General features: G+C 40.8%; 1 protein-coding gene across 1 annotated transcript; it reads right to left on the reverse strand.

The window, feature by feature from the left end:
- Positions 1-243: 243 nt before the first annotated feature.
- On the reverse strand, positions 244-25,426 carry LOC121616896 (flotillin-2a). The gene is made up of 11 exons (XM_041951756.1): positions 25,231-25,426; positions 19,386-19,467; positions 12,483-12,573; positions 8,380-8,503; positions 7,547-7,665; positions 7,299-7,412; positions 7,032-7,151; positions 6,731-6,945; positions 5,918-6,101; positions 5,444-5,593; positions 244-4,216 (listed from the first exon to the last, which is right to left on the reverse strand). Exons 1-11 carry the CDS (start codon positions 25,277-25,279, stop codon positions 4,166-4,168), a joined length of 1,299 nt encoding a protein of 432 aa, XP_041807690.1. The 5' UTR covers positions 25,280-25,426; the 3' UTR covers positions 244-4,165.
- Positions 25,427-27,385: the final 1,959 nt, after the last annotated feature.

Raw genomic sequence — 27,385 nt, forward strand, 5'->3', positions numbered from 1 at the left:
AATTGCCAACTATTTGTTCATTGGACAAAACAAACACTGTGAAGGTGTCGCTTTGGTGTCCAGAGGACACATCTGCCCCCGCTGACCCAAAGCTTCTTATCTCTGCCTTCACGTGAGGTTTGAGTGAACATGATTTTTCTCCTCGTGTGCAGGTAATGAAATCTTTTCAAGCGCTGTGTGAGAGATGTCAAGCCAAGCCTTCCTCCTTTAACACTCTGTAACAGACACACAGCGAGGCCAACAGGAAGTGGTATTACATTTATTATAGGGTGGCACACAACACAGAATAACATGAACACATGCTTAAAATGCCATGCTGGATCAGTCTCCCAAAGGCCAGTGTTACGTGAGAAGCCACAAGATAAATCCACAATATAATTTTTAATAGTGAGTATAGATTATTTCCAAGATAGACAACAGATGGACACGGTTAAGATGAAGATGAGAGTTAAGGCGTAGGTCTATAGAGTTTGGTCTTTAGTCACATTCTCCTCTAAAATGCCACTTACAATATCAGAAAGTTGCCTCTATTTTGATTAGTCAATGCAAATCAAGAAATTGTAGTTTTTGGCACACAATAGAATGGCCAAATAATGAATGACGATTCTTTAAGAGGTCCAGATTCCAAAACAAAAGCTCTAAAATGCTACATTTATATTGATCGTCTATCTACATATAACTGTGTTCCCACGTACATTTGTAGTGCAGAATGTTAGAAAGTACATAAAACAGAGAGTAGAAAGAGGAAACTCACAGCTGAACACTACATACGTACACATATTCTACAAGTCAGTCTAGATTCATGATAGACTATCCCCTGGCGACTTCCAAATGTATGATCATTACAGTCAACAAACTGCACATGAAGTATGAATGACCGCTTCATTGTTTGACAAAGGCACTGTGTCTGGAAACAACCACTCAATCAGTCTGGGTCAGATATGTAAAGAACATGATGAGGTGTTAAAATTATTCTACAACTGTTCTACATTTCTCACCTGAAACACATTCAGAGACTAAACTGGGTGGGTTAGTTTTGTTTCTCTAGCCTAATGACTGCCAAGGACTGGTGCAGCATTTCTGCCAGTTGTATAAAAGGTTCCATGCTGCTGTCTGAGTGAAGATTTCTATACCTGACTTAAAAAGAGACATCCATGGCCCTGCCAGAGCACACAGAAGTGTAAATTGCTGGAGGGCTCTGCCAGGCTGCAGTGAGCCATCAGTTTGAGAATGGGACAGTGTTTGCATGATCAGGTGATTTTTGTCAGGTGTGAATGACTACTGATTGATATTAGAGACTCGTTAAAAAATACTGGCCATTTCAAGGTATGATAAAGACAGGTTAATAATATTCATGTATTTGAACCAAGCCAGGCAGTGTTTTCACCAACATTTACTGAAGAGAAAATAGTTGCAGTAGAACTTGGAGGGAACTGTAACATTCATGTCAAAAATAAAAATTACATGAAATTTGCTCAGATCAAACAAGCCACAAGCCTCATGTTTATTCACAGACAATAAAGAAACTGGTGCGGCAAAATAAAACAAAACATTTATGGTCACAGATTCTGAAAGTGGTTAATTATCATTCACGATGTGATTAAAAAAGGGCAGCCTGTCCTGACTACATAGGCTGGCTAATGTGGCAAAACAAATCAGAGGTTTAAGTTTAAATGTATAAACAGGCAGCAACAGAAAGCATATTTAGTTTAAAGAGTAATCAGTATGGGTTCAAATCCTGCTAGGATCCTGCCATCTAGATTATTCAAACACCCAACTTGTTGCACACTGTGTTGTCACGTCACAAGTGTTGCTTTAACACTGAACCACAACTTTGGACACAGGCTGTCATCAGGCTTTCGATAGCTAAATGACTGTAACAGACAACGTGGTAATTAGATTGACCTGGTCACTGGACATGTGGCAGCAGGGAAACGAAAACTGGTCCAACTGCTCGACTTTGACATTTACCCAACTGAAGACCATCCAAGCACAAACACCACGTACGGTGTTTACGACCTTATCACATGCTTATCTTCCAACTTCATGAGTCACGGACCGATTGAATGTAGCATTCAATTCCTGCTTTGTCATCCCCTCACGGGTGTGGTCAGATGTGCAACACAGTGGCAACTTTCAGCCTGGCAAGATGTGGAGTTAGAAAATATGTAGAGTCTGCAAAAGTGAACATCTGAAACAACATCTGAGAAACACGGTATTACATCTGAGAAGGACTAACAATCATCTCAGGGAGAGGAAAGAGAGAAAGGAGCAACAAAACGTGTTAAAGCTCAGACCCTGAACGTCTACAATGTGCAACATGAGCAAGAAATGTTGAGTAAGCCGAGCAGGCGGCCAGAGAATCATTTAAAGGGATAGCACGGAGCATTTGAAGTGGGGTTGTATGAGATAATTATCTGACAGTATGTTACATTTCAAATATTTCACCGCTTTACCTTGTCATCAGACAGCCCTTTCCAATGTGAACAGCTGTTAATATCACTCTCTCCAAAAAAGCCACAGTTCGAACCAGACTCCATTGACAAAAAACAGCAATTTTATGTCACAGAACAAGGAGATGTTGGTCTACCGCTGCCTCGATAGTTAGTTTGTTTGTGTTATTGGGTGACCTCTGTGTTTTAAAGGGTTAGTTCGGATTCACCTAAGTCACACAATAACACTAACTATTGAGGCAGGGCTAAAGCTGCAACTCTCATGTTCTTCAAGGTAGAATTACTGTTTTTGGAAAAGGAGTCTGGTGCCTTTGGAGAGAGCAATATCAAAGACTTCAGTTCCCTGGCAGAGGGCTGTCTGACAGCAAGCTTTGCAGTGAAAATATCTTAAATACAGCATACACTTAAACGGATATTGATTTTTTTTCAGCTGGGCCTTTTTTTAGTGGCTAAAATACATTTTGCAGCTGACCCCGTTCACAGCAGCACACTGCTTAGCTTCCTACACCAGTCCTCCTACCGCTTGAAAACTGAGGGCGTGCCGACTGCTATCCAACTTCAAATAATCTGAACTATCCCTTTAAGACTAATCTTTTCTAAGTATGGCTTTGTGTTATGCATTTGCCCAGCATTTATATCTGCCGATGTGTCCAAACACGTGCTAAAAGTGAGAAGTAAACTATTGTTAGTATAAGCAGATGTTATGAGAACAGGGAACAATATCTAAACATCATCCATCTATAACACAGTGATATACTCGGACAGAAATCTTACTAAAGCCAAACCACGGTCCTAAGGTTTGGGCACTTGAGTGGTGAACAGTCACTGCACATCAGAACTGAGAAGACAGGCAACATGACAACATACCGCGAGGTAAGAATTATCATACAAGTGATTCAAACATCACCGATATTGTAATGTACTGTAAATTTTCAAATCACAGTGGGTGAAGATCTGGTGAGCCTTGAATGTAACAGCGGTTTCGTAATCCAAGTTCTCTGAGATAGAGATAAATCAAACTAAACTAAATAAAATCGAGTCTTAAAAGCAAAGAGGAAATAAAAGCTGCCCATTGCACTCTATGTTCAGTCTGCTGAACACAAACTCACTAGCAGGGCTCTGAGAATTAGACTAATGGCTGTTTGACTCAGAGGCAGGAGCTCTCTGCTCCCAAGGTGAATAAAAGTCAGAACACCTGTCAGGGAAGTGGCGCCCTCCAAATTTCAGGCAGAAACCTAAACCACTCTGAAGAAGAGAGCAATATTCAGATTCGTCTTTCATGTTTTAGACTCTCAGTGCCTACCTACTGAAGATTGTGGTGTTTTTCCTTTTCACAACCAGATTTAAAGTGGGCCAACTCTGACTTTTGTCTCTCTCTCAAAAAACAACAACAACCGTGCTTCGGATGATTTGTAGGACTGAGCAGAACTGCAGCATATAATCCTGGATAATTAGTGCAGTGTGATAAGAATCAATGTGTCTAAAACAAAAACTAAAAACAACAGAAGATACATACAGTCTGGTCCGCATGGCCCCAGCTTTTTTCCTTTAGAAAATTAAAAACCTCTTAAAAATATAAAAAACCTCTTGGTTGGTGTCAAGTGTTTCTGGTCAAAGGCAGTTGCATAAGGGGTTAGAGGCTGAAAAAACTATTGTCATGCTTGAGGCAGATATATGTCGAAGGATTGAGAGTAAGTCTGTGGCCTGATTCATCACATGGTTGTTTGGCACTGTGGGCTGATCATCTTCTGGAGCAGAGGCATCTGTGGGATCAAAGGACAGAAGGATTAGCTGGTTTTAACGAGTTATAAACTTAAGGGCCTAGTTCAGACACATTCACAGACTATAGCTGTATGTTAGATAACTCCACCTGAGCAATTTCCCACTTTGGAATGAAATATGACGAGACATTTTCTGAAGATAATACAGGTGACTGCTGCTGAGCATGCATGCTGATATATACATGTTTTTTGTTTTGCTTTGTGTTAGGGACAGACTGAGCTTCCACAACCCCTGATGGTCGGTCATGGCTAACAAGGGGATGATGAAAGGCTGATGGCATTCTGGGTACTGAGTTATGATAACCATTCACTAGTAACTGTAATGCCAACTGTAGACTCAACGTCATCACATTTTGCAGAATTAGCCAGAACGTGTGTGCAGTGACAACATTAGGCTGCAATTGCCCAGCGCATTAGAACATTATAACTATCAATGATAGCTTCCCCTGTGCATCAAACAACAAAATATTAACGTGAAGCTCATCCAGATTTGATGACATTTGGAGAAAATTGTAAAAACTAAAATAGCGATGGAGGTAACTACAGTACAATGTTCCCGCTTACTTATGCTGAGTTGCATTTATTCCATTTTTAACCACCCGCAAGCAGCTGAACAAGCTGAAAATAAAACACTGACATATTGTCACCTTCTGAAGTTGTTATGGTGACTGTGTTAGTAAATCTCCCCGGCTGGAGATTAATAAAGTCTATCTTATCTTATCTTATCTTATACAGTTGCCTATTCACTCAATAAAAACTATTATACTTTGTTCATATGCAGGTGGTAAAATTCTCCATGTGGCCTCTCAGGCTGCTCCCAAACTGCACTGCGTTCTGGTGCTATTGTGCTGGAAAGCCCCTGAAGACGTGAATGATAAGCCAACAGCATGGAGGCTGCAGCCTGGCAAAATGAAGAGCTGTTGAGTGTTGGTGGGTGTTTGTGCTCCACGATCTGCCCTCAGGTCAGCTCTTGTAATGTTATATTCTTCTGAAAATGTATTTTTCAGCAAATATATGGATCAACAACAGTCCTGTGAGGCAGCTTTGTATTCTATCTTTTGTTCAAGGGGTTCAATCACTAAAATTTTCCAGCAATCATAAGCCAGGCATACAGCTGACCCTGAAGATGACAGAAGAATGAGCTAAAACATTCACAAGAGTAGTCTGATGAAATAAATGAACTCCTGTGGAGAACAGCGCCACTCTCACCTTTGTCAGATCCACTCCAGTGAGGGCGTTGACGGACACGGGCAGTTCAGCTAATAGACGGTTCACCTCTCCGGTGACGCGGTTGCCGTCTCCACTCAGGATGACAATCTCACTGGTCCTGGACAGGGGTGCGGCCACCTTGCCGGCAATCTGATAAAAAACATTGAGTATCTGTTATTTCACTGACAAAACTCACCTCATGCCATCTATACACCTGGGGATTTACAGGAAATGGCATACATGTACTGCCATTCATTGTTTCCTCTGAGGAACAAATAAAACTTCTTGGGCGTTGTGTGCCTAAGTTCTCTTTATAAACACGGAACAGAAATATTGGTACTAAAGTCATCTGCATCTGACAGATAGCTCTGACTATGCCGAAGCTTCATGGTCCCCACAATCAGACCAATAAAGCAAACTCCCCAAATGTTGGGGATTTCTTCTAAAACCAGTGGGTGTAAATGTACTACCGACCTTGGGCAGAGCCTCCAGGACCAAAGCTGTCTTGGCAGCATCGCCGTACTGCTGGTAGGCTTCAGCTTTCAGTCTCATCTTCTCAGCCTCTGCCTTTCCCACTGCTTCAATGGAGGCAGCCTCTGCCTCACCGATAAATCGGATCTTCTCAGCCTCTGCCTGTGCTGTCAGCACCTTCTTTGTCCTGGAGTTTGGGTTAGAGAAGCAGTGCAAGGACTTTACTTTCAGTTGCAGTCAGTCATGCACTGTTCTGTCATGTGTGAAATGTGCAACTTCAAAGTCATTGGTCGGATATCAATTATTTGACCATAAAAATCATATGTTCATATATATAATTTTGAAAACAACCAACTGTACTTGGAAAATATAGCTCAGCCCAGTTTTACTGTTGTGTTTCCTGCTGATGTAAACAAACTTTGACAGCATTAGAACACATGAATTGAAAAATGTAGTTGTTGTCTTGTGTAAGAAAGACTTGTTCATGGATGCAGAAAGCATGTTTATATCATGTATTTATGCTGGTAGTGGGGCTTGGTTTAAGCACTGTGTCTATAAAGGCATGTTTTCCCAAAAACAAAGAACAAGAAACCGTTTTTTTTCCATTTGTTTCTGGTTTCCCTTCTGCATAGTTTCCGTTGTTTCAGGAAGTGAGGTTAAAAAAATGTCAGCAACCAAGGACACTGACACTTGAATCATGAAAAATAAAGCATTTGCAGTGGAAACAAATGAAATGATTCCCCAGTGTTAGTAAGTATTCAGACTTGAATGATGATGCTCTGTGCACTAAAGGTGATCTGTGTGGGAGCGACTCACTTCTGTCCCTCAGCCAGCTGCTGCATCTTGTAGGCTTCAGCCTCTGCAGGTCTCTTCACAGTGGCGATTAGCTCCTTGTCAGTACGTTCAATCTCCTTTTCCTCAATAGTGATCTGCTTCTTCCTCTGGACCACCTCGATTTCGATCTCTTCCAGACGGATCTTCTGCTGCTCTTTGGCCGCCTGCAGCTCATACGCCAGCTGAGCCTCTGCTTTCTGGAGAAGCGGGAAGTTTTATTCCCACTTAATTCTCATGTTTGATTGCTGACAATACATACAGTCAAAGCTTTACAACCCAATACCTTTGTGTTCACTTCCTGATTGAAGGAAGCTTTCTGCATTTCCAGCTCTCGTTTGGAGTCAGCCATTTTTGTGTCAGCTAAGAACTTCACGTCCATCATTTCTTTCTTACACTCAGCTTCCTGTAAAGGACAGTGTGCAAAAGACAATGACAGGGAGATGGTTTAAGAGTAGTCTGATGGTTTCCTAATGTGGTACCTATTAGCTGAGATTGGATGTTTTCTAATACCTTGTTTGCAGTTTTAATTTCCTCTAAAGGATCCTCTTACCCTGATGCCAGCGTCTCTCTCTGCCTCGGCCACTCCGATGTCAGCATCTCTCTGTACAGCAGCTGTCTGAGTTTTGCCCAGTGAGCTCAGGTACTCCACTTTATCATATACATCCTGGCAGGAGGAGAAATAAATATGCAGGTGCACTATGGTGAGTAATCAAATGATCTAATTCAAATTAAGAACAGGAAAGGTGTTGGAAAGATAAACGCAGAATGAAGTGAGCTTGACATCTGCATGGCTCACACCTTGATGGTGAAGCTGAGGATCTCGATGCCCATGCGGCCGACATCAGGTGCAGCCACCTCACGCACCAGACTGGCAAATTTGTCTCTGTCCTGGTAAATCTGCTCAACAGTCAGGGTGCCTGAAATGATGAAAACTGTGGTTAGTTCCTTCACAATTCAATTATTACTTCCACAGCCATTATTTAACTACAATTGAGCACACTGACAAAGATGGACAATATGTCAAGAAAGAGCACAATGGCCAAATTATTAGTGCGACTCTCAGAGACAGTTTATACATCCTTGCTGTCACCCTCTATCATCAACTGATATAACAAAGTAAGAATTCAATTCAAACTACAGTTCATGACAGTTTCTACATGTGATGTTTTAACACCTCGTCTGATGCAGTGGAAGTTATATGTATTTGTTTGAGGGAAAAGAAGCAGCACCAGCCATTTCTTTCAATATATTGTATGTCTTCTCTGTCATTCTGCCTCCATGTGCTCACTTTGACCAAACTGACCTTTCCTTGTTCTTGTTTGCCAGATGAGTGAACCAGATTATTGTTGTTGCGCATGCTGATCTCTGCTCTATGATATTATTATATCATCATCCTGTCATTCATTCACTGGTGGCTTATCTTGCTAGATGTTTTAAAAAGAAAAAAAGGCAGAAAAGATCTGGTGGGACCATCGTATCCGTTTCCCCTGAATACCGCTCATGCTCTACTTTCCTAGAATGTAAGCAAACATGTAAAAACTACATGGACTATGCACATTTGTTTGAAAAAAAAAAAGCAAAACAAAACAAGAACTCAAGCAATGACAATGCAGTTTTGAGAGACTACCCACCAAGGATGGCTCGCAGATGACCCTCGAGGGTCTGCAGGATGACACTTTTGATCTCCATGACTGATTTCCCCAGGAACTGTTCACAGGCATAACCCAGCAGTTCATTTTCTGTCATCACCTTCACCTGGTGCCAACGTGGACAAAGATCGTCAGCTGAGCACACATCCACAAACACAGGCACAAATACAGATACAGGAACACATGGGTGTGGCACACATGACAGATACTAGTCTTTGTGGTATCATAGCTTTCTATCTGATCAGTTACAATACATCATCTTTTGACTTTGGCACTTTTAGTAATGTATAGAACAGCTGAAAATAAAAAGACATCATAACATTTAGAATGGGAACTCAACAGACAAATAAAATAAAAAGAAAAATCTTACAAAGTCTGCAATGCATTAGTGACATGGATGCATAAAGGCTGGGTTGCTCTGAAGTACATCAACCCTATGGTTCATGCAACGCTGCTACTGATTTGGCAAAAACACCTCGTACTGTGGTGAGCAGCTTCAGTTCTTATTTATACAGGAAAAAGGACTGTAAACACATTCTACATCAACAGACTGGGGCAGCACAGCGGGTGCATCAACTCAGGGCTGATCACTATAAATGTAATCTTGTATACAGTCACCTTGACCTGGAACAAATTTTACATATATGGCCAGATCATTAGTAATCAACAGTTAATGTTCCTGCCAAGTTTATGTCTCTCAAGAACCAAAGCTTCATGTGCAAAATTCTATCCCATTGCTTCATTTTTTTTAGATTTTCAACACACCATACTAGCTGTGCAAGAACAGAGGATGATTTCAGGATTAGCTTTGGCTACTTTTTTGTCCTTATTTATATAAATCATAACAGTGCAAACAGCTGCATCCTTGTATCTAATCTGTGGCCTTCATGTCAAACCATGGTCACTAATCAACTATTAGATGCTTTACATCTGTGATCAACATCAGAAGATGCAGACATAAATTTGACCTCAAACCCATTCCTTTTTGGCATATGATGGCAAGAAAAACATGCACTTGTCATGAAAGTGCTATTCTAACACTTCTTGATTCACAAGGATATATCCCCTGTTAATAATAACGAAGTTCTACTTCCAAGTGGTAATTCCACTAAAGAAAATCCCAACATTTTAGCTAGACTCATGTGCAAAGCCAATCACAATTCAGCATTCTACTGTTTGTTCCGTACTGTTACCAGAAAATTTTCAATTTGAGAGAATTAATTATGGAAAAAAAATCATTAATGAGATCATTTTCAATAAAGCTTAACAGGAAAACAATGACAATGACCTGAAGTTTACAAGATCCACACAAGGGAGTCACTGACAGAAAAAGAGATCACTTAAACAGTCAAGAAATTAAAAAAGGTGTAAGACACAAGGTTTACGGTGATGTTCTACTCCACTGGAGCTGTGAAAAAAGAGAGAGTGAGCTGGGTCCTTAGGCGAGAGGTCTGCACATGGTTTTGTTTTGCAACATGCACTCATAACAAGAATGAGGGCAACACAAAGTCAGGGAAGATGGACTTCATTCCAAGGAAACACATGTCAGAAAACACTCAAGGCTGCAAGCCAGCCACACAAACACACACAGGCCAGATCAAACAGACAGCAGGGGGAGCCGTGCCGTGGCCGAGACTGGAATAAAGACTTGGTTGCAGTAGTATCTTGCCCTTAACCCCTGACCTCCTACCCCAACCCCCATGCCATCCGTGACGCCACCCTTCCTCCCAACTCCTCCAAACCCACAGCTCCTTTAACATACAGGAAGTACGAGACATGTAATTGGAAAAGAATGGGGTCCAAATTTTTCCTGATAATTTCCTCAACTCATGTTGTTCAAGGCCAGAAAACATTTTTTAAAAAGGTGATAGATCTGTCAGGTCCTTCAGTTGATGTGGACTGCCAACTGGCCAGTAGGCTGTCAAAGTAGACAAAAATACTCCCACTTAAAGTCACATGACCAAATGTGATTAAAATGGGAGAGTGTGGTTTATATCTAATTGGTATACTGGAGTTAAAATAATATACTAGATTAACATTCTGCTGTGGCTTTCTTTAAATTAATAGCTCACCCCCCTCCCTCAGCCTAAACATACGTCTCTTTTATTTAAGGACACACAACTCCTGTTGCCATGAGACACATGCTCCACAATGGCTTTGGCTTAGGTTGGACCAATCAAACAGTGGCATGATGAGCTCCTCTGTGAAGTGAACTGTGTGAGAGTGAGGGGCTGTTCAGCTCCAAACAGTGGGCTCATTGTCAGCATGCATGTACAAAAACACAGAGGAGAGGAACACTGGCATGACTGTGGCTAATACAGAGCTGATAATGAGGCATCTTCTTTCAAACACACAAAGTAATACAGGCATGCAAAGGAAAATGAATAAGAACAGATTATCATTCACATGGAACTGCAGAAAATGGTGGTATATTACAAGTTCTTAAAGAAAAGTTCCACCACCAAAAAATACTTCACTTTTTACTAGACTTAGTCTTAAACACTTATTTACAAGAACACGTTTTCAAGGCCAGGCAAGGCAAGACTGTTGTGACCTGTAGTTAGTCATTTGCACAGAAGGTGCAGGGTCAAGGACAGAGGTAGGGATTCAGGCTACTCACATACACTTTTTCATTGATTTTCATTGAAGCAAGGGGTTGACAACAGTCAAAAACGTAGGTTTTGATTTGTGCTTCAGCGACTTTGGCACTGATAGACACTAGATAGATGTATTGCACATGATCAGGCTATATCATGCCTCAATTATGTTCCCCACAGTATTATGTTCACTTTCTTTCAGTCACTTTGTTATAGTGGTGAGTGGTGAAAATATTTGCTTGGTCCCATGACTGGATGAAGAGGAGGTGTTTACCTTGTTTCATTTACTGATAGTGACAATTACAGAAAGCAGATAGTTAGCAGTGGAGACAGATTTGATGAGTTACAGCAAAACAGCACATTACTGAGCCTTTCTTCACTTTGTCTAATGCTGTTGTTCACTACTACTACTATTACTACTACTACTACTACTACTACTACTATCTTCAGAGAAATATAAAGTATTTCAGAAGTGCAAAAGTCTGCTGACTGAAAGAAAAGATCATATTACTATAATCCTTGCTGCACTTAGCTAACTAGCTGTCAGTTTTTTTGCATGGTCATACTCATGCATACCAACGAATGTTTGAAATAGTTTTTTCACTACTGTATTTTAGTTTGCTTGATATTATATGCCACTGTTATGTTTGTTTTATACTCTTAAAAAATTCAAAGAAGTGTTATATAGGTAAAGAATTGTAAAGAATATCATTATATATATTTATATATTATATAATTAGTGTCCTTGTCTTTATGCTTTTACCTATTATTATGTATCTGCAATTTCAGACTGTGGAGTGGCTATATAGTGATTTTTATTTTAAGGTGGATTTTCTCTTAACATCTCAAAGCTGTAAACCAAAAGAAAAAAAACTTCATTTTGTCACTGAACAGGATCAAACAACCAAATAGCAGACACAATAAAAGAAAACAAAAAACACACTGAGATTGACACTACAATACACATCAGGCTCTACACAGACCCCTTCTCTTGACACACTACAACCGAGTTCAGACTGACAATAACACTGTATCAACAAGATGCAAGGGCCTACACTGATGCATATGCTGCTACAGGTGCCAGTGAGATGATGAAATACGAACCAGGAAGTCCAGTCTGAAGGCTTGTCAGACACAGAATGCCATCTGAATTGTGCAATTTCTGAGATGTCATTGAAATGAAAAATGAGGCTGCCTTTTTGACACAGTGGTACTGTCAGTCTGATTCCAGGCCAGGTCACATGACTCTAACTAGGTGTATTCTGCCCAGATATGAGGGAAAATCATGCAGACAACAATTTGACCCAACATCTGTATGTACATCTAGCTTAGTGTCTTAATCAAAAATACAGGTGTGCATCTTCACTTGAGCCCTCTGTATGATATACCACCTCTGCTGTGATTATGGGGTGATGCCAGAGAAAGGAGTGGGGTGGGGAGGGGGAGTGGAGTCTGAACTGGCATTCCCAGAAAAGTGTGGTGATTTACCTGAGCCACCCCAGTGACAGTAATAGCTACACCCTCCGCTGTCTCTACATCCTCACACTTGGGCTGCAGGGTCATAATCTCAAGCGTTATCCTGTGAAGAATGTGGAAAAATATAAAATAAAAATTGACATGTTCGGAGGGAAAGCAAATGAAGGGAAGGGCCAGAACACAAGGAAAGAAACAGGACAAAGTGAAACCATTCACCCAAGGACTCCAGATCACGAACAACGGAGCAAAATGAGATGCTATCGAGAGCACAAACCTTGTACAATTAAGGTTTCTGTCTGAATTATTTTCAAATGCAGCTTTATTCAAATAACTCAATTTTAAATTTCGCATTGGGTTCTTCAGATCATCTTTTTAGCCACTTCTATAGCCTCCATTTATTGACCCCGTTGCCAAAGGTGACTCAGAGTTCAGCACGTTAGTGACAGCTGATTGTCTCTCTTCCACTGCCAAAGGAAAAAAAGCCATGAAGATGAGAAAAACAAATACACATAGACGTTAGCTTGTTAGTTGAACCATTTTCCTGGGTCTTCCTTTGGTCTCGAGCACCAGCCACTGCTTTTTTCTTTTGGGCTTTTTGAAATGCATTACCTGAGCCACCCCTGTTACATCCAGGGGAACACCCTCCGAAGTTTCGATATTCTCACAGCGACAGAGGATGGTCATAACCTCCAGAGACATTCTACGCAGGCAGACAGGCAGGCGGGAATAGCAGAGGCAAAACAGTAAGTTGGACAACAGCTGTTAGGAATGTCAGTAACCAGGGTCAAGAGGAAGAGGGAAGGGGGAGGGGGCAAAAGACACAACCTTGACCTCCTGTTTTGCTGGTTTTAGCCCCAAAGGCTGTTTTCATGTCTGATATGACAAAACTTAAAAAACCAGAAAGGTCACAGCTACTACACGACTTCTCTTGGAACAAAGAGCAAGATCCATAGATGAAATCCCGAGTCAGTGTTGAAAGGATTCTTGATCCCAGCACTTCTTTAAGATTACATTTGTGTGGAGATTATAAAGGAATGTCCTCTACAAACAACCATTGTACTCCACTTCAGAACTAGTTCGGATAGAATGTTCACATGAGATTATGTTTCAGAGCTGATAAAAACAGCTGAAGCTGTCCTTTTACAATGAATACTGACTTGGATTTATTGTTGTCTGAGGCAAAGATATGGGATGCTGATTGCAGCAACACTTGGAAGAGAAGACTCTCTGGTTAACAGCTCCACCTCCCACTTCTTTCCAGAAGGATTAGATCAATGAGTCACAGGCATTAACATGATTACTGCATGAGCGGGAAGCCACACTGCCTCCCCTTGTTTTTTATAATGCTGTCAAGCTACTGGCTTATACACACAGGGCTTTCAGCTGAAGTGGTTGCTACTCTTGAGAGGAGCAACATCGTCTCTCCTGTTGTTATTATCCAAGAAAGCGTCTGAAACGTTGACCGAACTGCACATGACCAACATGTGGAGCTAAAATAGACAAGAAAGGATTCCTGCGACAGCGTGTCTCTAAATGGGGATTTATAAATCCAGGCATGCATCAACCTTATTTTATTATCCAGCTCTGCCATTGCGTTTCCTAGCAACTAAAGACAAAGAGCAGCACTTAATGGGTAATGGGTAACCTGAAGGAGACACACTATGGCTGAGACAGTAAAAGATCGACACCAGACAAAGCAAAGCAGGTTAGCGAAGTAGAAAAAAAGAGGCAGGCAAACACCAAACGATACATCAATTAAAACCAGGAGCACTGGAGACAAGAATATCATCACAAGCTAGTTCATGTTCATAGGATTCACTTTTACGAAAACATTTGTACCACCCCGATTCCAAATAAGTTGGGAAGTTGTGTAAAACAGAAACAGAATGAAATACATCGCTTTGCATATCCTTTTCGACATGTATTCGATTGAATACAGTACAAAGATCTATAACGTTCAAACTGATAAACTTAACTGCTTTTTGTAAATACATCACTCATTCTGAATTTGATGTCTGCAACACATTGGAGAACAGTTGGGACAGGGTCATGTTTACCACTTTGTTACATTACCTTTTCTTTTAAAAACACCCAGTAAGCATTTGGGTTGAGAGGACAATAATTGTTGAAAATCTGAAAGTGAATCTGTTTACCATTCTTGCTTGACATGCAACTTCAGTGGCTCAACAGTTCGGGTCTCCTTTACCGTATTTTGCACTTCTAATGTGCCACACATTTGCAATTACAGACAGGTCTGGACTGCAGGCAGGTCAGTCTAGTACCCACACTCTTTTACTATGAAGGCACACTGTTGTAACTCGTGCAGAATGTGGCTTGGTATTGTCTTGTTGTAATAAGCAGGGACGTCCCTGAAAAAGATGTCATCTGGATGACGGCTCACAAGCTCACTTGCGAGCACTAATACACTCCATACCTTCACAGATGCTGGCTTTTGAACTTTTCACTGGTAACAATGGAAGGTCCTTTTTCTCTTTAGCCAGGAGGACTTGATGTCCGTGACTTCTGAAATGTGGACTCGTCAGACCACAGCACACTTTTCCACTTTGTGTCAATCTCAGATGAGATCCGGCCCAGAGAAGTCTGATGCATTTCTGGATGTTGTTGATACTGTGTGTGGTTTTTGCTTTGCATTTGTAGATGCAGCAATGAACTGTGTTTATTGACAATGGTTTATGAAGTGTTCCTGAGCCCATGTTGTTATATCCTTTATACAGTCATGTCAGTTTTTAATGCAGTGCTGCCTGGCGGATTGATGGTCACAGGCATTCGATGGCTGGTTCTCTTTCAGTCTGTTTTGTGTCCCAATATGGGAATGCCTCCTGCTCGAATTACATTAGGCCAGTCCTTATTGGCTGGCACCAGTGATCCCAAAGTCAGGAGCGAATGGGGCCCTCCTAAATATTAGGCATACATAGCATCAGTTGTCATTAAAAAAACCTCTTCTCCCTTTCTTACAGAAGCCTATCAAAAACTGAGCTTTTGGGTGATAAGCTTAACTATCCACCAACTTCACTGGTCACTGGGCCCTTTGCTCACGAACAGCAGCAACACTCTTCTACACGTAGTTTTGACATAAGGTAGCTATGCTTGTTGATATTAAAGGTAATGTTAGCAATACCAGCAGGTAGCAATATCTCATTACAGGTAGTAATAAAGATACCTCACAGCAGCAGTAGCAATAACTACACAGCAGCACTACTTCTCTCCGCTACACTAGCAGAGGAAATACTGATATTTCCCCCTCTATTCTCATCTAGTAACTGCACAAGCAGCACCTCTGTCAGGAAGAGCCCTCAACACCTTTTCTATTTTCATGTCTTACCAGGCTGAGCTGGAACAGGACCTGACTGTTAAATTAGATTCTACCTCGTCAGAATAAATCTGTGTTATAACGGATCACGTCCTCCATCTCCACAAAGTGGCCAAACAAGGGGGTGCCACGGGCCTCATGATTCTTCAGGAGGTGATTTGGGATCACCAACTGACCAGTGAGGAGAAAAAAAAGGAATAATGAGGTTCTGAGGCTTTGCCTGCCGAGGAGGGCCCAACCCACTGCTCCTGAGGCGCTATGCCAGTCTTACGCGCCGGCTTTCTCTCACCTGGCTCCAGCTTTCAGGATCCCCAAAGTGCCTAAAACACTCTAGGAAGCAAACTCCCCAGGTCAGACCTCAAATGGCCCTGCCCCCTCCCCTAGCTACTGCTACTAATTGTGAAGAAGAAGAAGCAGCTGGCCTGATAGCCTCTCCTCTGGGAGAGAGTAAGCCCAGTCTGCCCCCTTCACCGGCAGCTCTATCCCCTCCCAGCTCCGTTCCAGAGCAAGTTCCATGGGACGTGATCCACACAGAGTGTGGTGCCCACCAAAGGGAAACAAAGACAATATTCCAAATCGTGGGATCTTCCCACTGGGCTAAATGCTCTCTCTGCACCCCCTTTTGAACCTTTGGAACAAATACAGTTGAATATGTTGTCCTTGAAGACACCCTTATTGATTACTTTGGCCTCAGCTAACCACGTAGGTGAGAGCCATGCACTTATCGTGCATCAGGCATGTATACAGTTTTACCGGGGACTACTAAATTCCATCTGCAGCCTAACCTAGCCTTTAATACGACGGTTATAGGCTTGTGCTCTCCAACAGAACTGACCGCTTTCTATCCTTTACCTTTCTCCTCTGAGGAGCACCGGCATTTGTCAATTCATGCACTGCAGATATATTTGGACAGGACCCATAGTTTTAGACAGGGTGACCAGCTATTTGTGTCTTCGGCAAAACCATGTGGGAAAGCCTGTGTCCAAACAGTGGGAGAGCCCACTGGCTTGTAGGGGCTATTGCCCTGGCTTATAGTCTCCAGCCTCCTTCTGGCCTACGTACACATACCACCAGAGATCTAGCAACCATGTGGATGCTCCTTAGGGAAGTGTCTTTTCAGGAGGTGTGGGCGGCAGCTTGCTGGACCTTGCCACACATGTTTAAATGCTAACTTTCATAGGCTGGATGTCACAGCACCAACTCTGGCACATTCAGTTCTCACCGGGGGCTCTTCTCAGAACAGGGCTCCATCCTTGTGAAGTACCACTGAGGACAGTTCTCTTATTTACAGGCATGTCTGGGAGTCAGTATTTTTCCCCACAGTGAGACAAGAAATTATTCCTGTGAAAGAGAACTTAAGGTTATCGATATAACTCTGGTTCTCTGTTTAGTAAGAGGGTCTAACCAGACCACCCACCTTGCAAGGGAAGCAAGGAAGAAGTGAGCTTGTTTTAAATGACGACTGATGTGTCCATACCCTTAAGTTTTTTGGCCTTGCCCCTTACGTCCAGATTCTCTGAATCTTTTGATGATATTACGGACTGTAGATGGTGAATTCCCTAAATTTTCCCACAAAGCTTCTTACAGCCTTGCCTCATCCTTTCTTGTGAATGACTTGAGACATGACAGAAAAGCCCCTTCCATACCCAATCATTACACTTATTATCTGTTACTAATTAACCTGTTTACCTGTGGAATGTGACAAACTTGTGTTTTTTAAGCATTCAATGACTTTCCCAGTCTTTTGTTGTTCCTGTCCAAACTCATCTGAAACGTGTGAGTATATATTTACAACAATTAATGAAGTATCAGTTTGACGATTAAATATCTTGTCTTGTACTGTGTTCAATTGAATATCGGTTGAAAAGGATTTGCAAATCATTGTAGTTTGTTTATATTTAGGTTTGTCACAGTGTCCCAACTTTTTGGAATCGGCGTTGTAAGAGATGTTTTGAACAAAAACATCTCTTACAATTGAGGAATTTAAATGAAAATACAAATTAATTTATCATCACTCAGACACGACAAATTCTCACAGAAAACTGTCCCCATTACAGCTTAGACTCAGCTTTAACTCACTTAAGCTCTATCTCCCTTTGAGAGTCAGTGTTTCAGCTGCAGGTTTTGGCCTCTTGACTAGGACTAGACTTGATTAAGATCAGACTAAGGATTTTGTTTTGTGGTTTTAAGCTCTGGTAGATAAACAAAATCCAAATGACCTTAGTTTGTTTATATCAAATAAAAAACATATGTAATTTTTTTTGTTTCTTGTAACTTTTTTGCTTCACTGTCAGTGGTTCAGAAGAAGAGTTCAACATACAGGGTTATTTTTTGTATCATTTTGTAAATATTATTTTTGTAACATTCCCTGACCTTTCCATTATGTACCATTTGTTTATCTTTCCAGCCTTTTACTCAGAACCTGGTTGGTTGGAGCCACATTTAAAAACAGCTGACAGTGGTGATGATTCAAAGTGTTTACACACTTAAACATTAGTTGTTTAATATCAGTGTCTTTTGCCTTAATTGATCAATAATACTGTGTTTGTTTGTTTGCTTATTCATAACTGAAATGTTTAAGGGTAGGAAAGAAAAAAATGTTTATCTTGTCTTAATGAAAAATCACTTTCAGGGTATCTGCTGTTTCACAAAGCTAATTTCAAAATATCAACATTCTTAATATCAAACTATAAAAAATCCACTATTTTGAAACTGGAAAAAAAAAAGTTATTATTCATAGTATATGAAGTATAATTTGGGCATTATCCTTAATTTGTCTCACTGTAAACAAATTCCATCACAATAATTATATAATTCCTTCTAGAAAGCACATAGGCTTAAACCATTCAAATATCTCATGTGAGCTTTAGGGCATTCAATCGTTCGCAACTGGACCTCGTCAGTTTGTCTTAGAAGACATTTCGCCTCTTATCCGAGCAGGCTTCATCAGTTCATGCACAACCAGACTAAATACCTAGGTATCTAGTCTGGTTGCGCATGAACTGATGAAGCCTGCTCGGATGAGAGGCGAAATGTCTTCTAAGACAAACTGACGAGGTCCAGGTCCAGGTCGACTGACTGCCCTAAAGCTTACAATGACCTGGATGAATGAGAATATTCACAGGCATCTCATGTGAGAACAGCCACTAGGGCTGTTTTTCCATCTAACAATCAAGTATTAATTTTTTCTAACACTTTGTTGTAACATTTTTTACAATTATATATTCATATTCAGAATATTTGTTGACAACCCTAATGTATATCAGGCTTTGGCTACACAGGCAATACATACTAGTGGGATCAATTCCTTCCCAGTTACCAGTTTCTCTAACATATTATGCGGAAGAGACTGTGAAGTCTATTCTGTGCTTAAGATGTGTACAGGATAGGACTTCTAATATCTCAATGAAGAAGTTTTTTGTTGTTTGTTTTTGTCAAGACCGGCAGATACCCTGTTCTTAAAGCTTCCTGAGTGAGTCTATGAGCACTGTGCCACCTAAGACTGCATGGCTTTGAAGAATACTTACTACTAATAATACTAGTTGCATTTTCTTTGGTCTGGAGCCAGAGCAGACAGATCTTACCTCTGGATGTCAGAGATGAGCCACCAAGCCCAAGCCCAGCCTCCCACAATATACGTCTTCTGATCTGAGCCACAGCAGCCACCTTTGGAACGACACAAATAAAATCAACATCACATGGTTTCAATCAACACAGACAAAAACCACAGTAAGCATCAGTTAATCAGTTAAGCATCAGCCAGAAAAAAATATAGAAGTGACCAGCACAAAGGCAACAGTAGCCACTTATTGCAACAATTTCATTTGAATTGTTTAAACCTTTAAAGCAGCTATAACCAATATTTTACACAACAATGTATTAAATGATAATGTGAAATGCATCACTCATGCAGTCACCTGTGGTGAACATACAGAAAATTATTGACTGAATATGTACTGTCCTCAGTTTTATGGAGCTTTATAGGAAGCATACTGTTCAGCTGTCCAGCTGCAACTTTGCTGTTTTGGTTCACTCTCACAGCTCTCATAGCATTTTTTCAGCCAAAAGAGCCAGCCATTACCAGAAATAACAGTTTAATACCCACTGTACACTACCTGCTCAGCACCAAACAACAGAAAGAGATAGTGACTAGCTGCTGAACATAGTGGTGCCAGATATTTCCCTCAGGAGTTGGCAGTAACCAAAAGTAGAGTGAAAAGAGAGTAAATATTGGACTTCGGCAGGTGGTGACTCAAACTGAATGCTAATGTTTAGGGATGGGACAACATGCTCATCTCCCGATTCAATACTATCATGACACTTGGGAGCTGATTCGATATATGTTGTGATTCTTGATGTGATGTGATTCGATATTATGATTTATTGCGATTTTTATTTGCTTTTCTAGAAAGCAAGATCGTGGGAAAACGTTACTGTTAGAGACTGTAAATCATGAGTTATATTTCCAAAAACAACACCCTTACTGTATTTAAAAGCAGAAAATAAATGTTTTTTAAGTAATTTTGTGTTAAGCATGTGAAGTAAAACATTTGTTAAGATAATATCATTGTGGTAACAATGCTAATTCCCATTAGGTACTAGCATCATTGCTTCATAACCATTGCATATACAAACACACTGTTTTCTTAGTTCTAAGTCCCCCATATTAATTTACAAGGTGATGACATATCAATGTTCACAATTTGTTTCTGCAGGACCCTAGTGGAAAAAATTATTAATTCAAGTAACTGCATGTTTAATATTATTAAAATCCCAAAAACTCCCCAGACATTCTTTTCCATAATGTTGTAGGACACTTAACAATATGAGCCTGTCAGTGGAAAAAACACTTGAAGTGTGTGCACACGCCTGGAGGGATTACACTGCAGCATGTTTCATGGCTGCTGGCTCTCACTAAATACTGGAAAAACTACAAAAATTGTTGTCTCACAAAAACATGGGAAAACAGGGTCCATAATCCCATAATCAGACAATATTTCTCCTGTTTCTCCAGGACATTGAAATGTTCCAGGACACGTGGATCAGCACCAATATGAAACTCTGCAGACAACATCACTTTATTGTATTAATCTTGTAATGTGTAGGTATGTAGACCTTTTAAAAGACATGCCTGTTTTGAAATAATATATAAATAGTATGTCTCTTGTTCTACTGGTTTGCCCTCTTATGGACATAATGTGCAAAATGGTGAATGGTTCGAACCTTTGTATTTTCTAGAAGGAATAATCAAATGTAATTTTGACTGGCTTAGAAGGAATACATTTTTAATAGATATAATAGATAGTCCTATATTTAACTATAGCAGCTGATTATCACCTTGCGAGGCAGCTGGATTCACGAGATCACATGATCACACACGATCATGTAACATGGGAATCAACCTTGCCAGGCTTCAAGTTATGTGCGAGTGGCTGCGTGACAGCTCGGACAAATCAGCATCCTATGAGCACCTGCTGGTAGCTACAGGTGGAGGTGTGTCGACAGCACAACCATTTGTTTGAATGGTGGCTCCTAAAGAGGTTAGTGTAGATGCTGCTATACCTAGAGCACAGAGCGGCATTAAAGGCTTTTCTCGATGGAAATGATGTTATCACTCCCCTCCCATCTGGCTTTAGCAAGGGTTTTGCCTCTACTAAGTCATACGGTTTGTTGAGCTGACTGGTTGACGTTTCGTTGATAGAAGGTGCCAAGTATTTTTTGAAAGTGCCTGCCCTCTTCTCAACAGTTTCCATGGATGATTTCCCAAATGGTTTTGTGAAACAAACCATCTGGCACATTAGGTTAAACAGATTTGGTTGAGATAGAGATGAGAAAGATGGAGGCCAGATCAGACAGTGACCCACTTATCATACTCTGCAAGTGTTTTTTTAGGGAAGATGATCATGTGCTGTTCAGCAAACCATAAAAACACACACCAATACATCTTCCAAACACAGCACACACAGCGTTTGTTCCTTTGATGACTGGTACACTAAGAGCACTCACTTCAACTACGCTTTAAGGCTTCTTCAAACTTCCCTCTCAACACTGTAGAAGTTTTTGTAAAATTGTAAAATTTTGGACAGTTGTGAAGTGAATGTGAGACCTTTCTAGATAAGATGTAAGTTAGGTTAGGCACCCCATATTATTTCCACTCACTGGCCTCAGTCTGATAGTTTAATCTCAAGTGTTTAGTGTGACATTCCCAGCTGTCACATGTTTACAGACAGACAGAGGAGGGGGAGGAGCTGGGCTATCTTTATTGACAACCAAAAATTACAGCAGCATATGTCGACCCACATCTCTCTCCCACACACACACACTGCTGATGGTTTTTTTATGTTTTCATCAACAGGGTTTTTGTTAAAAGACTCTTTTTAGGGACGTATCCTGAAATTTCAACTCTAAAGTAGAAATCACCCTCTCTGACACAGTGGCATATTCCGTTTCCCATTATTCACATTAAGCACTTTCCTGGTGTGAGTCAACAGGAAACAGTAGCAGTACAATGTGTAGACCAAGAAAAGCACAATGAGCTGTCACATGACTCTTAATGATGCCACATTTCCCTTGGTCATGCCTCAAAAAATTCAATATTTGAAAAATAAAACATGAGGTTTAGAAGCATTTAGAAACACCAGAGGCACTGTTTTAATGGAGAATTGTGAGTGGGACAGGCTTTTACCATTAAAATGCACCTGACTCCTGCCAAATGCCATTGCCATCTAAAGCAGTAGCAGGCTGAGGACCTACAGACATGCTAGGCAGTACACACACCACCCCAGTAGTACCAGTCTTCCACAGGCATAGCTGAGATTCCTGACTGCATTCACTTCAGTGGCAGGGGGAGGGGCCACGTATGAATGAACGAGACTTTACAAGCTAACATAAAAGCTAAAACCGAAAAATATCCTGTCATCAACTTAAGTTTTCTCGATGCAAGACTTTGTTCTTAAAAAGTAAGGCAAGGAGGAATCATTTCTCCATTTGCCTTTCAGATTCAGCCAAAAAAGGGAACTGGGATATTGCACTTAACGTCCTAAAAATACAGTCCTTTCATGTTCACATTTGTGGAATAACTCTGTTTTGGAATCAGGATGTTCAGCTCACGCCCACTCACCTCTGCTCCCAATCTACATTCCACTATGTGGTAACTGACACCCTCTTAAAAGTTTGTTCAGAAAGGAAAAACCATATGCTGTTTCTCTTTTTCGTTCATCACAAGTAGATTAAACAGGAAAACTGCCCTAAGCAGTTACAGAAGAGTAATGGAAACCTTTTCATACAAACCACTCCCAAATCTTGATTTTACTATTACAACAAAGAAACGACTGATACACTGTACAGAATGAGTGCTGTGATCAGAGATTTAACTCTCAACTCAGAGAATTCTGAATAAAAGAAAATCCAATACCATTCTGTGTGACCAAACTTTGACACAAAAGGGGCCCTGGCCTCTGTGTTTTTATATGGGGGGCCCCTGAGAATAAGAAAAGCAGTAGTCATGTGACATCAGCTGAGGAGTTTATCAGCATCTGTTGTGAACCCCACTTTCACAGAAACACAGACTCCAAACATCTATCATCCATTTTTTCCTGAGATAGTCACTGGTAAAACAAAATGAAAATCTGTATCAAGAGCACTTCAGAGGATGAGTTCTCCATACATGAAATCCTATTGGTCAAGTTAGATTGACTGAATAGCCATCAAGCCAATCATACACATTTGGTCAGCCCAGGAATAGTAAACATTTGAAGTATGGTATGTGCATGCATTCAGAAATGAGGCGTCTGTCACTCGCTGGCAGTGATGACAGATTAGGGAGGAAGAACAAATCAAACTTTGTCTTGGAACTTTGTGCTGTTATGTGTTGGGTCAGCTAACTTTAGTCACTAAATATAAATGGAAATAGACTATCCAAGTTGTAGTGTCATAGATATACACAAACAGTGTCAAGATTCTCCAAATCCACAAATTAATTAAATTTTCAATGTAAACTTTTTTTTTCCATCACTGACGGCTAGTCTTGTTTGTAAAGATGAGCAGATAATTGGTTTTATGCCCTGACTGGCATTTCCTTTTCAAATTCTTCTTTTAAGCAACAGGCTACATGATATCAAGTGTGATAAGTCTGTTGATGTTTCATTCATTTTTTTTTGTTTATTCCTTTTAGTAATGTGAAAGCTGTGTTCTTGCCAACTTCCACTGGGTACTGAGGAAGACCACCCACCTTTAAACTGTGGCCCTAATGACTATATATTTAATGCAGTATTACAGGTGGTATTTTCTGACATATTGTGAAAAATTGTTCTCATTCTTATCATCTTGTCTAGATGAAAAAAGATAATTACACTTAAAATGTGCAGAATAGGGTTGCCTGTCGAGGGCTGCACCAAACAAACAGGGGGCAGCAAATCTCCAGAGTAACCACTATTTGCTGAAGCTATCTTTGGCTGTAGCTACTAGCTGCTGTTAGCTAATTAGCTCAGATTTTACGAACTGCACCTTTAAACTGGTATCTTTTCTATTTTAGAGAAAATGTCATTGATTTTTTTATTATTGTGTACTAATATTATGGTATGCTGAATACTGTCGAATATAGTACCTTGGGATGAAGGGTGTGGTGCTATAATGGACATTTTGAACTCTTATATTTTAATTGTACATGTCGGTGAAGAAAACGTAAACATTCATGGCGTTCATTTTGATTTGGCTCGTTGCGGAGGCTGAAGCGGGGCTCCGCCCCTGCCGCTGTAACTTAATTAACGTAGGTGTATTCCTCCTGCAGCAGACAGCCACCATATCCTAAAACCTCGGTTCCTATAATTCGCCCTTTAATGGCTGCTTTTTCATCAGAAAATGCCCAAGTATCCCATGAGCAAAAACCGAAATAAGACAAGATGCGGAATCAAGACCAATCACATCCCTACCGACGAAAACGTAGAGAGAACACTTACGCATTACAGCAACGGCTAAATATATTTATAGTCGAATATTAAACACAGAAAGCAGGTGAATTTATTATGAAAACGTTACTGATATATTCCTGAGGAGATTCTACAATATGGTGTTTTAAAGGCTCGGCTCTGGAAGCTATTTAAAGCCACTATCTGCCTGATTTTTGTAAATTACGTTAACCGTTAGCGCTACATAGAACGCTATCAACACTAGAGGGTGGGGAAACAACATGGAAATCTGACCCTTTTTTCTTTCGGGATACATCCAATGGTTAGGCGGTTTGCTTCATGTTAGACGTTAATGTTAGCTTCTGACATAGTCTCATAAATATATGAACCACACTTCGAATAACGGCTAGGAGACGGTTTTAATTCCTTTCTAGGTTCGTCTCTATATGCACTTCTTGGAGCCTGGCGAGCCAGGAAGGGGCTCAAGCAGCAAAGACACATCGTCCAAACAGCGTTACGTTACCTGAAACCACAAGGGCCTCGTTTGGTCCAACGGTGTGGCAGTTTCCCATTTTACCGACAAAAAACGCGTATCTAAACTCACTCGACGCCTACAAAAGTAATTTGACCTATAAACACGTTTTTTTCTCCCACCAACCCTCGATTATCGATGATATATTTTAACTGGAGACTCGAGGAACGTCTGCGTCAAATCGCGCGTAATAATACGTAGGACTTCCGCATACGAGTTTCAAAATAAAGGTGATGTCGAAGAGGACGTCTTTAGACAATCATTTTTTATTTTATTTTGAAGGTTACATTGCCATCATTCTGTCGTTTTGCTGCCGCTTGACTGAGCTGATCAGATACCCCTCCCATCTATTGCGCCCCTCCTCCACACCAGAGGGATACCGTATCATAATCATGAAATGGGCGTGGTTGTTTAAATTTCCTCTCACGCAAGAAACCTAAACAACCACTGTAATTTTCCGCAGAGAGACATGTGTTTATGGCACTCTACCTTGTGTTTAGCGACCTTTTCACCTGCCATTTATGTGCTTTGTTATCACTAACATGGTCACAGATTGCTGTGATATCTGCAGTTTTAATATCTGAGCAATGTATTGGGGCACGTGCACGGGCACGCCTAATCTACAGGGAGGATGCTTCACACTGTAAAGTCGTGCTATAATGTGTGCAAATAGAACTCACATAGTGTTTTGAAACGTGAAACTCTGATTCTAATTCTCCATGACAGCACGCAGGTTGAGTGCTTTGCATGCTTTGGGTAAAAGCACAGATATGCAAAGCAATTTTTCATGATTTTCTCCTGATATACTCACAGTAGCATATCTGCACAACCACAATCTCTGACCTTCATTGCCAAAGTAAGGTTTGATGGGTTACAGTAATGTATAAAGGTATGGAACATCCTGCCCTAATGCAGAGGTGGCCCTTCATCAACACTTGTAATCACAATATAAGAGCTGCATGATACTTTCCAGGGAAAAATTTGAGACAATGCTGCTAATTGCACCTTAGCAGGTGCCTCTGTATACACAATCCATTACCAGATAAACTCTGAACCATGTTTAAACTCCTGGACCTTGGCAGAGTCAATGTACTGGATTGGCTTTAATCAGTCAGAATATGATTAATGACTGCTCATTTACAGCTGCTATTAACTTGGCAAACACTTTTCTCACTATCATCCAATGCTCTCACAAGCAATTCTGTGAGGTGACATGGGGTAGTTTTTTCATGTGTCATAATTCAATATGTTGCTGATGTCATCGCCATGCCATGATATCCTATTTTCCAGTTCTTTAAGCTCCATTGAGTTCATTCTTTGTTGGCACATATTGTTTTTTTTTATTTACTCCATATCTGTGCCCTTGTGATGGTGTCATGTTTTCCATATGGCTTGCAGATGGATGTGCGAGTGCTGCTGCTGCAATACAAAAGGACAAAACATGCCTCAGGGCAGGAACTGACTGGGACGAGCCCTGGACCACAACCCCATAATGGTCCTCTCCAGCCAGCATGTGAATATCCCACACTGCAGCCAAGGCCGTCACAGGACCTTAAAGCTGCATTCACAACACATTCCAGAGGAGAAATAGCATTAGATCTTGCTGCAGTCTACAGGGCTGTACACAGATGTGTATTGTTGGAGGCCCGATCTTTCATGAGGGCAGGGGCTTGTGGGTAACATAAGGCCCATTAAGGGTGGCAAAAACAAGTTTACCCTTACACTGGAGTATAGCATCAAGGTATGACAGTTGCTAAAAGGGTGCACTGACTGTTATTCACTCTCAGGTGACGATGTAGACTGATGTGTCCACTCCATCCAGAAGGTGGCCCACTCCCACAAACCACCAGCGTCACAGTGACTGGCATGCTAATAGAATCTCATCTATATAATGAATTTCTTGCTTTTCTTCATTTTGGATGCATGCTTACATCAATCTGTATCTTTCAACACAGATTTATTTTTCTGCTGGAATTATGATGTTCAGCAACTGAACAGCCAAAGTATATTGGCACCCTCTCCTGTACACTGTTATGTACATGGTAGGACCTTCAACTGCTGTTGGATAACCGATAATGTTGTATTCTTCAGAGCTTGTAGCTCACTTCTTCTGCTGATGCTGATCTGCTTTGTGGTTTCCTCAGCT

This window comes from Chelmon rostratus, chromosome 14 (genome assembly GCF_017976325.1).
Source record: "Chelmon rostratus isolate fCheRos1 chromosome 14, fCheRos1.pri, whole genome shotgun sequence".
Lineage (NCBI taxonomy): Eukaryota > Metazoa > Chordata > Actinopteri > Chaetodontiformes > Chaetodontidae > Chelmon > Chelmon rostratus.

Coding starts and splice junctions, on each gene's coding strand:
- LOC121616896 (XM_041951756.1), bottom strand. CDS start 25,279: ATGGGAAACTGCCACACCGTTGGACCAAACGAGGCCCTTGTGGTTTCA. Junction 7,413..7,546: donor TCCTCAGCTTCACCATCAAG/GTGTGAGCCATG, acceptor TCCTCCTGCCAG/GATGTATATGATAAAGTGGA. Junction 4,217..5,443: donor CTGGAGTGGATCTGACAAAG/GTGAGAGTGGCG, acceptor TTGATCCCACAG/ATGCCTCTGCTCCAGAAGAT.